General features: G+C 48.1%; 1 protein-coding gene and 1 long non-coding RNA gene across 11 annotated transcripts in view; one reads left to right on the forward strand and one right to left on the reverse strand.

The window, feature by feature from the left end:
- Positions 1-1564, reverse strand: part of DOCK7 (dedicator of cytokinesis 7) — a 174056-nt gene extending 172492 nt beyond the window's left edge. For all 10 annotated transcript variants that reach the window (XM_020993043.2, XM_020993042.2, XM_020993040.2 and 7 more), the window contains exon 1: positions 1482-1564. In XM_020993043.2, the coding sequence (XP_020848702.1) occupies positions 1482-1519 (38 nt within the window). In that variant the 5' untranslated portion in view covers positions 1520-1564. The remainder of the gene's footprint in view (positions 1-1481) is intronic.
- Positions 1565-1729: 165 nt separating this feature from the next.
- Positions 1730-10192, forward strand: LOC144457870 (uncharacterized). The gene is made up of 3 exons (XR_013487456.1): positions 1730-2560; positions 4964-5040; positions 9782-10192. It is a non-coding gene; the product is annotated as an uncharacterized LOC144457870 (long non-coding RNA).
- Positions 10193-12102: the final 1910 nt, after the last annotated feature.

Here is a 12102-nt window from a genome sequence, read left to right on the forward strand (position 1 = left end):
GCTGCTGCTTTCGGAAATGCCCCTCATGTGTAGACTGTGCTCCCTCCCGCCTTCCCTCCACCATGGAGAAGCCCCTCATTCCCTTCAAAGGCAGTGAGGTACCTTTTCATCACCTCGGTGCCCTCCATCACCCCCCCCATCACACTCCAGAGCTCTCTTGAAATTACCTGACACTGAATACTAGTAAAACATAAATAAATGTCTACTATCAGTCAGCTAGCACTCATTAAGCCCCTATTTTGTTCCAGGCACCCTCCTTCGCACTGAGGATACAAAGAATGGCCAGAGAGTTCCTGCCCTCAGGAAGCTCCCAGTCTAACAGGCAGAAGACAAGCAAACCAGCACGTACAAACAGCTGCAAAGCCGAAAAATGGGAGATAATGAACAGAGGGCAGGCACTAGAATGAAGAAGGGCTGGGAAAGGTTTCCTGTGGAAGAAGGATTTTAGCTGCCACTTTTAGGAGAAGGGAGAGCACTCCAGGCAGGGGACACTGCCAGGGAAAAAAGGCGAGTCGGGAGCCGGAGTAATGGGCTTGAGGAACAGCCTGGAGGTCAGTGTTCCTGAATCACAGAGACTGGAAGGTGGGAGAGGGGCAGGGGATGAAGGGCTCTGAATGCCCCACAGAGGATTGTATTTGATTCTGATGGCAATGGGGAGCCGGTGAGCAGAGAGGTGACACCGCCAGACCAGGGCTCTGGGACACCCACTTGGCCCCTGAGTGAAGGATGGACCCGAGGGAGGAGAGCCTGGGGCAGGCAGACCGCCTGCAGCTACTGCCAGGGTGCAGGGGGCGAGGGTCTGCCCGGGGCGCGGGGAGGGTAGGAGGGTCCTCTTCTTGTCTCGCCGGCCCCCGCCGTGAGTCTGGGGTCTCCCAGAGGTAAAGGCTCCCTCCAGGGATGCCGCTCGCAGCCCTCCAGGCCCGCCCAGCCCGGGACCCGAGCCCGCCCCGCCGACGCACGGAGCCCGCGGGTAACAAAGTATCCTCGTTGCGGTCAGGGCGCCCGGCCAGCGCCGTCTTGTGGGCTGCTCTCCCCCCCCCGTGCTCCCCCAGCCCCAGCCGGGCGCAGAGCCCCTCCCGTCTGCACCCGGAGCTGGGGGGGGGGGCTCCAGGCGACCCCGACCAGGGACCCCCGCCCCTCGGGGGAGGGGGAGGGGGAGAGCAGGAAGAATGGGAGAGAAAGAGAAGGGGAGATGAGGATGGAGACAGGGAGATGGAAGAGGAGGGGCGGTGGGGGGGTCCCGGGGGCGGGGCCCTCCCCTCCCCTCCCCTCCCTTCCCCTCCCCGTCCGTCAGTCCGTCCGCGCGTCCGTCGGTCCGCCAGCCCCCTCCCCCGCCCGGCCTCTCCCGCTCGGCGGCGGTGGGCCACCCCCCGCCCCGAGGCCACCCCGCCCCGCCCGAGCCTCCCCCTCGAGCCACCCCCCGCCCCCACCCGGGCCCCCAGGCCTCGGGCCGCTCCCGCCCGCTCTCGCGCTCGCCGTACCTGCTGATCTTCTGCGCGAAGGCTCGGCGCTCCGCCATGGCTGCGGCGCCCGGGGCCCGGCCGACTGGGACTGCGCGCCCCCGCCCCCGCCCCGCCGGGCGCGCGCCGCCACAGCGCCCGGCCCCCTCCCTCCCGGCCCGAGCGCGGCCCCGCCGGGATGCTCCCTCCGCGCAGGCGCGCCGCCCGACCCCCCCCCTCCCCCTCCCCCCAGGCCGAAGGGCGGGGCCGCTGGGGCGCTCCCAGGCCACCGGGCGTCGGAGCTCGAACCGGGAATGAAAACGTGCGGCTTTAAAGGAAGGGCGCTGCCCTCCGCGAGCTCCCAGTCAGGCGCCCCGCGTCCGCACCCCCTCCCCGAGCCAGTGGGCACGTAGGGCGGAGCGCTGTGCGGAGCGCTTCCCAGGAGATCTGCCCCCGCCCCCCGAGGGGGAAACTGAGGCACGGGGGGAGGGGTGTGTGTGACCCGTCCTGGGTGATCCAGTGACCGACGGAGTCGCTCTGCCCAGCTCTACAACGTGTCTCTACAGTGCCCCCCCCGAGAACTTGGGGACCGCGTGGGTGGGTGGGCGTGCCCTCAGTGCTTAGCTCGGTGCACTAAGAGGGTGCTTAATGTTTGCTAGTGGATTAATTGGATTGAATTAAATTGACCCAGAAATCCCATCTACCTCACAAGCGGTTGTCCAGAAGCAATCTGGAACTGTGGCCAAAACCCCATTACAGTGTGAGTGCCCTTTAGCCGGGGAGTGATGCCCAGCTACACCTAGACCCCAGAGAGGGGCAAGGGCTGGCGGGTTCAAAACGCAATTAAACCAGCCTGTCCCAGAAGCCTGCCTCGCATCCCAGTCAAGCATGACCCAGGATCTCCCCAGATCTCCGGCTGCCTACTTACGGTATAAAGGAAATCATCTCCCAAAGGATTGGACCCACTGAAACGGACGCCTCCTCCATGGGCCCCTCACCCCGGGATTGGAGGGGGTGCGTGGCTGAGCTCCTCCCGAGGCACCCACGTAAGGCGGGACCCCAGGGCGCTCACCTCTGCGTCTCCCACTTGCCTACCAGACTTTATCAGGCCCCTGTGCCAGGTACCGTTCCCCCTTCCCAGTCCTGTTTTTAAGTCAATTAAAAAAAAGTATGTAACATTACAAAGGAGTCAGTTATGCTGAAATAGTTATCCAAATAACTTTTAAAAAGCTCACGGACTCCAGGTTAAGAATCCCAGCTCTACGCTCTGCTCCCTTTATGAGATGGAAACCACTTTAATTAGTTCTAGAAGGAAAAATTATTACTGGCTAACCAAATACTAACTTAATGGGGTCTCTGGGGGCTTTGGAGCAGGAGGAAGTGAATGGGGTTGCTTGGTTTATCTGAGGGCTGACCAAGCCTCGCTTGGCTCAGGGCAGTGGAGCCGCAGACCCTTTTGCAGGATTCCCGAGGGCAGGGAAAGGATGCCGAAGTGAATTGAAGTGGAGTTAGATCCCTCTCTCCCTTACGTCATTGGAGAGGCTGAGTTGTAGGAGGCTACAAATCCAACCGGAAGCCGAGAAAAAAGCCCATGGAAGACTGTAATTGGGCAGCCTTTTCTGGTGTGTTTCCTTACGAGTCAGACCAGGTTCTTTGTGAACCTTTTGAATGCTTAAGTTCTGTTATCTGTGGAGTGACTGTACCTTTGTAAGTATGAAAGCTAGACATGGGCTGTGGGACTTTGCATGTTTAAATACAGGTCCCTCCCTAATACTACACTTAGAACACTATCAAAGCTCACCTTGTTTTGCTTTGTTTTTCACTTTTAAGCAGACTTAGACTGCTTAACAGTAAGCATGTGTCCTGGTGAATCTAGACAGCTAGTCTAAGAGCCTTATGGACTTAGGTCACAGAATCATAGAATTTGAGAGTCAGAAGGGCCCTCAGTGGCCACACACAGAAGAAGCCCCTAGTCTGATCTACCTCACAAGTGGTTGCCAGAAGCAATTTAGAGCTATGGCCCCGAAACTACTAAACTGTGCCTACCCTTTCACCCAGAAATAATGTAACTAAGTCCATATCCTAAAGAGCTTAAAGAAAGCGGAAAAGGACTCACATGTACAACAATATTTATAGCAGCTCTTTTTGTTGTGGCAAAGAATTGCCAACTGAAGGGGTGCCCATCAACAATGGTACATGAGGGTGATGGAATACTATTGTGCTATAAGAAATGATGAAGAGGAAAGTCTCAGAGAAACCAGGGAAAGCTTGGCATGAAGTGATGCAGGGTGAAGTGAGAAGACTGAGAAGAATGAGGAAGATTAATGTTTGGCTTGTATTTATTACCAATAGTTCTATGTGAATCCATTGGTTTCCCCAGACTCCAACCTCTGAAGGTCTGGCAGCTTTTCTGAAGAAGTCATTACTCCCAGCCCCCAAAGACATCTGCTCATTACCTAGCTTGGACAGGGCCCCTTGCCTCTGTTGGTTGTTATTGTTGTTGGTGTCCAAAGAGGACTATAGCATCTCGGGGTGATGTCTTGACTCTGGGCTTGAATTGAGTTTAAGTGGGGCACAGTTACACAGAGTCATTAGCCTCACTCTCTCTTCCAGAGACATCAAAGTCCAGTGGCAAGACAAAAATCAGGATGACTGGCGATGGCCTGGGATGCAGTGGGTAACCTTGGCATCTTGGATGTTTGGCCAAGCTCTAAGCTTTCCACGGAACTCACAGAGTTCCTATTTTCTATTTGCCCCAGAAGCCAATTTGAGCCAAGGCCCTCCCCAGGGGACATTCTTGCTTCCCTCGACCCATAGATGAAGTGATAGGAAGGAGCTGAGCACTGTCTTAGCCCACCTCTTCATTAAAACGCCGCCCACCAATTGGGGTTGCCAAGGGAGGTCCAAGTGATGTACTGTTAGGCCAGTCAGAACAAAGTCACACCTAGGTATTAAACATCCCCCCCACACACACACTTTTGGCACAAATGGAGGCTAGCCAGTAAAACCACTTTGTTACCAGGTTGCATGCCCCTGCTAATAAAGGATATAATAGTTATACAAGAACAAGAACGTTGTAAAGACAATCAACTTTGAAAGATTTAGTAACTCCAGTCAACATAATGACCAGCTCCAGAACTCGAGATGAAACATGCTACCTTCCTCCAGAGAGAGAGTTAATGGACTCAGCCTGCGAGTCACAATTTGTTGGGGTTTTGCACTTGGCCAGTGAGGGGATTTGTTTTGGCTCAATGTGCATGTTTGTGACGGGTTTTGTTTTTTGTGCTTTCTCATTGGGAGGGAGGAAAAAAGGAAAGAGCTGAAAACAAAAATATATTTGAATTTTTAAAAATGAAATTAGATGGGGGGGGGAATGGTTGTCCAGCTTCTGCTAGAAGACCTCCAAGGAAGAGAAACCGAGGGTTTCCTCAAATAACCATTCCACTTTTGAACAAGTTCTGCTTATTATAAAGTTGCTCCTGACAGCAAATCTCAATATGCCTATTTGCACCTTCTCCCCACAGCTCCTGGTTCTTCCCCCTGGAGACAGATAGAACAAGTCGAATCCATTCTCCTCCACGTGACAGCCCTTCAGATATGGGTATTATGCGTCCCCTTCTTCCCTCAATCTTCTTTTCTCCAGGTTAAACATGCCAAGTTTTTAGACTGATCTCCAAATGTCATGGACGGATAGCTCTTCGCCGTGTTGGTGGTCCTCCAGCTTATCAATGTTTTTCTTAAACCACAGTATCAGCCCTGAATGTGTTGCCCTAGAGAAGGTGATGAGGGCAGAGAACAATAGGACAGTGTCACCTCCTCATTCCTGGAAGCTATGGCCCTCTCAATACATTCCAGAAATGAGGAAAAGGTCTAGGAAAAGGTATGCAGACAGAAATTGGATTACTAAGGTGTCAGACAAAAATGAGGCTCAGAGAAAGGGGAGGGGCTTAGGAACCATCTGGTCCGACCTCTTTCCTTTTGAGGTGGGAGAAATAGACCCAGAGAGATTAGGTCAAACAATAAGTAACAGAGCCAAGATTTGAACTCAGTTCCTCTGACTCTGTTCAGGAGAACAGTTGGAAGAGAGGATTTTATAAGGAACCTAAGATCTCTAAAGTTCCCTAGAGCTTTGAAATTAATTCTGTGGAAACCAGCCTGTTAAGAATCTGTTTTGCCAGAAAAGATGGATGAGAAACATTGAAGGAGAACTGATGGATCCCGGAATTCCATTCCATAACATTTGGCAGACATTAAGCAAGTAGATGTGCTGAAGACAGTTTGAGGAATACAAAAACTCAGTGGCCTCAGCCTCTACTGGGGAAATGCAGCAGAGAGAGAAATAAATTTCAATTACAGTCCCAAATCATTGTCCATTTGCAGTGTCTGTCCAAGATATAGTTGCTGATGGATGAGCTCTGTAGGTTGTCAAAACAAATTCATGTAGTAGCCTAGACAATACAAGGTGATTTGACATAGAGAAAACACAAAACCTCAGGGCTAGAAGAGAACTCAGGGGCCCTCCAGCCATACCTACACCTGACTGAGAATCCCCCTTTCTATTGTGCATGAGAGATGGTAGAGTTTATAAGTATTTAGTTCCTATCTAAGCAGTAAAAAAAGAGCTGGGGGAGGGCAAAGGACATTTCAGATAGCAAATGGTAAGCTGCTTGAGGGCAGAGACTGGGTGGTTGTTGATTTTGGTTTTCATATCCCCACTGCTTAGCTTGGTGCCTTCCAAGTGGTAGGCCCTAAATAAATGTTCCATTGAGTGAATTGAATCCACTTCTGCCCCGTGATGAAGTTCAGAACAGAGGGGAAAAGAATCTCCTTCCTGCTGCTTTACAGCTATATTAAAAAGGACAAGAGAGAGAGAAAAACAACAAATTCATACTTTGAAAAGGGTGGATCTTGTTGGGACAACTGCATTTCTTGCTTTAGTTGTTGGGAAATTTTTTCAAAAATGAGCTTAAATCTGCCACTCTGTTCCTTAAGTTCACCAGATCATGAATGTTGAGCTGGAAGGGACCTCAGAGGCCATGGAGTCTTGGGATCATGGTTAATGTTTATATAGCACTTTATAAATAGGACCTCATTTGATCCTCTCAACAACCCTGGGAAGTAGGTACTATTATTATCCCCATTTTACAGTAGAGGAAATTGAGGCAAATAGGGGTGAAGTGAGAGCAGCCATATCCCAGCCCACACTGGTGCTTGCAATCCCAGCAACTGAAGCCACCCCCCCAGGCCATAAACTGATTAGAAAGATGCTTTATTCCACCAGGCCACTCCCACTCGGTAGTCTTATGGATCTAGGACTCTACATCCAAATTCTACACCCCAGTCTGTCCTCACCCGTCATTCCCTGCACCTGTGCTTACACTACAACGACCAGTCTCTAGGAATGCCCTCTCCTCCCCATGCCTCCCCCAATCCCTTCCTCGCCCTGTCTCTATATTCCTTTTATTTGGAGGAAACAAGGGAAGCCAGGAGGTGGTCTTGAGGAGGGAGAGTGTTCCAGGCATGGGAGATAGCCAGTAAAACCTGGAATCCAGAGGTGGCTTGGCCCGTTCCATGACAAGCAAGGAGGCCAGTGTCCCTGGATAAAGAACTGGCCTCAGAGTCGGGAAGTCCTGACTTCAGTTCTGGCCTCTAGCACATACTGGCTGTGGGGCCCTTGGAATCACTTAACCTCTGGCTGCCTGGTGCCATCCCGAAGAAGGTCCATTCTGTAATGGTGGGGAAAGGCCCGCACTGGCAGCTCCCTGTGCATGAAGTCAGACAAAAGAAAAAGTATTCTTGAAATGTTTTCTAAGAAAAAGTTAGCCCGCTCTCTTTCTTCTAGGGTGACTTTGGTGGGGTAGATAGTAAGTGTCCAATCATCAGGCAGGCATCCTTCCAGTCCACTGGTTCCATGAGTTTAACCAGAAGTCTTCTATGGGAATCCCCCTTATGATCGAACCTAAAGTTTATTACCAGTCTTTGTTAGCTTTGCCTGTGTGGCCACAGAGCCTCATACAGTTGTTTTTACAGAAAAGAGTCTGTCTCGACAGGTGCCAGACAATTCTGAATCAAACCCAAGCTCTGCTAGAGACTGGTTCTAGTAAGTCACCCGAGATCACTGAGATCCTATCTCCCAGCCTTCCAAATAAAGGCAATAAAACCTGGATTTTGTGTGGAGTAAATAATTCTGCAAAGTGGAGGGAAGGTCATAAACACAGAGAGAGAAAGAGAGAGAGAGAAGTGTGCAGTGACATTGTTAAAATCCTCTTAATGCAGAAAATGCTATTAGATGGCATTTTTACCCCCATTCTATTCCCTCTCCCCCCTTTTTTTTTTTGCTTAACGTGTCACTGATGCTCCCTTCTCCTTGGCATATTTCCCAAGACCTATATTTCCTTGCTTCTAGCCATGTCTTCAATAGCTCCTCATGACTTGGAGATGACCCTGGGCTTTCAAAGAGCGTGGGCCATGAGATGCAAGCTCTGGTGGGTCCTGCCAAGCTAAACAGGCTTTGAATATGGCCTAAGTGTATCCTCTGATGAGTAGTGCCACTAAACTCCGAGAGACTCTAAGCTGGTCAGCTGTACGAGACTTAATTTCTTATACTTAGCAGCCCAATAGGTCCATCTAATAAGGAACGGAGGGATTGACCTATCAATGAGGGGAACACCCACACCAACAAAATCACAGCTGAAGTACAACATATTCAGTGTAATTGTCTGACTTTGAGTGGTTAAAGTAGACAGTGAATCCCACTACCTGAATTCTTTTTTTTTTTAGGCAGTTGGGGTTAAATGACTTGCCCAGGGTCACACAGCTAGTAAGTGTCAAGTGTTTGGTCTGAGGCTGGATTTGAACTCAGGTCCTCCTGACTTCAGGGCTGCTGCTCTATCCACTGTGCCACCTAGCTGCCCCTAGAGACCTGTATTCTAATCTGATATTAGGCACTAGCAATAAGAATAGCATCAGTTCCTTTGTTACTTACTGGCTGTATGAACTTGAGCAAGTCACAGTCTTTCTAAGCCTGTTTCCTCATCTGAAAGAAGAGAAAATTAAACTAGATGGACTCTGAGGTCCCTTCCAGCTCTGGATCTAGGATCCTATGGTGTTATAAGGCTTAAAAATCACCTTTGTCCCAGTAACTGGCCAAGGGGTAGGTAACACCAACGAGCACCCAATTCTCTTCATTTTATAAGGGAGAAAACAGATTCAGAGAAGTTAGGCGATTTGCACTTGGTCATATTGAGTAAGTCACAGAATAACAGAATCTGATCGTTGGAAGAGAGCCCGGTGACCATCGAGGGTCATCCATGAAAGGATTCTCCACCATAATGTCACTGAGAAGGGGTTCTCCAGCCTCTACTTGAAGACGTCCAGTGCGGGAGAACCCACCCATCGCCTCTCAAGACAAGGCATAGCACTTTTGGACAGCTCAGACTGTGGGGAATGATTTTTTCCCCATCATCCTCTAAATTGGTTTCTTTGCCACCCCCATTCAGCTACCAAAGTCATCTTCCCAAAGGGCTGACCAAGTCGCCCACCTAGTAAACAAACTCCGGAGGCCCCCTACCCTCTCCAGGATCAGATAGAAAATCCTTTGTTTGGCTTCGAAAGTCCTTCATACCTGCCCTCGCTTCTGCCTTTTCAGTCTTCTTATATTTTCTCCCCTCCATTTAAACACTCTGTGATCCAGGCTCTCGGCTTTTTCTCAAACCAGACACTCAATCTCCAACTCTGTGCATTTTTACTGGCTGTCCCTCGTGCCTGGAAGGCTCTCCTTCCCCATCTCTGCCTCCTGGCTTCCCTGCCTTCCTTCAAGTCTCAGTTAAAGCCTCTCCTTCTTCAAGAAGACTTTCCCAATGCCCCTTAAAGCTTACGCCTCCCCTCTGAGATCACTGCCGATTTACCTCGTATGTATCTCAAATGCACAGAGTTATTCTCATGTTGCCTCCCCTATTGAAATGTGAGCTCCTTTCTTTTTGTCTTCCGAGCTTAGCACAGTGCCTGGCACACAGCAATAATCATAACTATTATTATAGCTAACATTTAGAGAGCTTTAGGGTATATGTTAGCTCACTTGATTCTCCCATTAAGTCATTGATTCCGACTTCCTCTTACAGCCCTGGTTCTGTGCGGTGGCCAGGCAAGCGTCCAGCTCAGGCCTCCTGACTCCACATCCCAGGCTTTTCCCACCCCCCAGCACTTCCTCTCAAACTAACTGTGTGACCTTGGGCGAGAAGACGTTCATTAACATTAGCATTTAGCGGCGCTTCTGCTCTCTTATTGTGGGTACTAACGAAATGCCACCTTTGTAAATATGTTCATTCCACTTGCTTCGTCAGATATGAGACCTGGGATTATTCTCTTTGAGCTACTGCTCCCCTTAGTGCCGTTGCTGATGAAACCCTGATGTTCTACCTCTGAGAACAGCTCCCCAGAATTATGACTGTTACCCCTGGAAAGTTCGTGCCAAAGGACACATGATGCTTTTTGACTCAAGCGGATTTTATTATGCAGCATTCAAATAATTGCATGGAATCACTAGTGCCCTCCCTCCCAAACTGCTTTATGTTTAACTACTTTGTATATGTGTTCATTGATTTTATACCTGTTCTATATATACTTAGATATGTGCTACTTTTCTCCTCCGTGAGAATGTAAACTTATAGAGAGTAGTGGTTGTTTCATTCTTTGTACTTATATCCCTAGTGACTGGCACATAGTAGTGCTTAATAAATACTTGTTAATTGGTTGATTGTGTGATTAGTTGTGGGACTTGAAGGCAAAAGTCCTGCTACAATGGACATATGCCCCAAGGGAGTCAGACAGTGTCTTTGTGTGAGACAGATGGCATAGTGGATAGAGTGCTCTTCTTGAAATCATGAGCACTTGAATTCAAATCCTGCCTTGGAAACTTACTAGCTGAGTGACAATAGGCAAGCCTTTTCAGCCCATCGACCTCATTTTCCTCATCTGCAAAATCAGAAGGTTGGATTTGACTACCTTTCAGGTCCCTTCCAACTCAAAATCTATGATCCTTCAATAAATGTTACATATTCACCAACATATTTGTCAGAACGCTTTATATACCAGCAAGGAAGTGAAAATAGAGCAGATTCTCATTCACTGAGGAACGGCTAAACAAACAGCGGTCCATGAATATAACCAAATATAAGAAACAATGAACCTAAATAATTTCAAAAAGCACTAGAAGACATGTACGAACTCATGTGCTGATGCAGAGGGAAGTGAAAACCAACAAAAAACATTGTACCCAATAACTACAATGATGGAAATGGAAAGAATAAACAAAGATAACAACTGCATGCTACATTGTTATGATGACCCTGTTTAACTCCCCAAAAGAGATTGGAAAACACAACTCCCTTCTTTATTTGCATACATGCAAATATGGGTGTGGGGCATTGCATACACTGTCATACTTGGTTGATATGTTGGTTAATTTTGCTGAACTAACAAGTGATAGCTACAAGGGATGGTTCTCTGGGTCGGGGGGGAAAGAGGGATAGGTAGATAGGTAGATATGAATGGATGGATAGATGGATAGAGAGACATAGGGAAGGGGAGGGAGAAAAAGACAGAGACAGAGAGACAGAGAGACAAAGAGGAATGAAATTGGAGAGGGTAGTCAGCAAGGAAATTTTGGATCTAGATATCAACGAGAGGGGTCAATATGGTAAGGGAATATGGATATAGGAATATAGAATTGAGGCAATGATTTTTTAAAAAATGTATTGATGTCTTTTTTTTACATCATCCTCATTTCCAGATATTTCTTTCCTCCTTCTGCCTCAAAAGAGCCATAGTAACAAAGAATAAATAATAATAAAAATAAAAAGATGAAGAAAAAGAGGTCAGCAAAACTAACAAGCATATCCCATTTCGTGTTGCTGGCCCCTCACCTCTGAAAGGAAGAGAGGGAAGTGCATATTTTGAAATATTACTGAAAAAGAAGCCATCCTCCAGAAAAGATAATAGAAAAAATAATAATAAAAACTGGGTTTCTAAAAGTTAAATTTTTTCAATTCCTGAAGATCAATTTCCAGGTACTATGTTACTGTAGTCTTACTACAAATCTATGAGAGAAAGACTGTAGGTATTATCCCCATTTTACAAATGAAAATGAGGCTTTAGGAAAGGTTAAACAATTTGCCCATGATCACACAGGTGTTGACTACCAGGCAGTAATCTGGATTTAATTTTAACATCCTATTTTCTAGTCAAGGCTCAGGAAGGGATTGAAAAGACTCAGGTCCTAGGTGATGGATTCATTAGGGCCCCATACATAAGGAGAGATGAGAGATTGATGGTAGGCTAGATAGCTATGAAGGACCAGAATTTAAGAATATTTCAAAGAATCAAGCTAAGTAAATTGACACAATTCATTTTTTGTTATTCATAAGGCGAGGAGAATAGAGATTGGATGAAAATGTTCATTTCAAAGTAAAATTATAATGAAACTTTTGCGTCAATTGACATGCCTGGACCTCCTAGTGTTAATGAATCTCTCCCCATATTGCACCAACCCCCAAGCAGACATGGATTTTCTTTAAAGACAGAATCCCAGCTATCCAGGGACAGGAATGTCCTGTCCCATAATATTTTAATACAACTGTTAGGGTTTCCTATCTCATAGCCACAT

This window comes from Phascolarctos cinereus, unplaced genomic scaffold (assembly GCF_003287225.1).
Source record: "Phascolarctos cinereus isolate Bilbo 61053 unplaced genomic scaffold, phaCin_HiC Scaffold_5;HRSCAF=322, whole genome shotgun sequence".
NCBI classification, from domain to species: Eukaryota; Metazoa; Chordata; class Mammalia; order Diprotodontia; family Phascolarctidae; genus Phascolarctos; species Phascolarctos cinereus.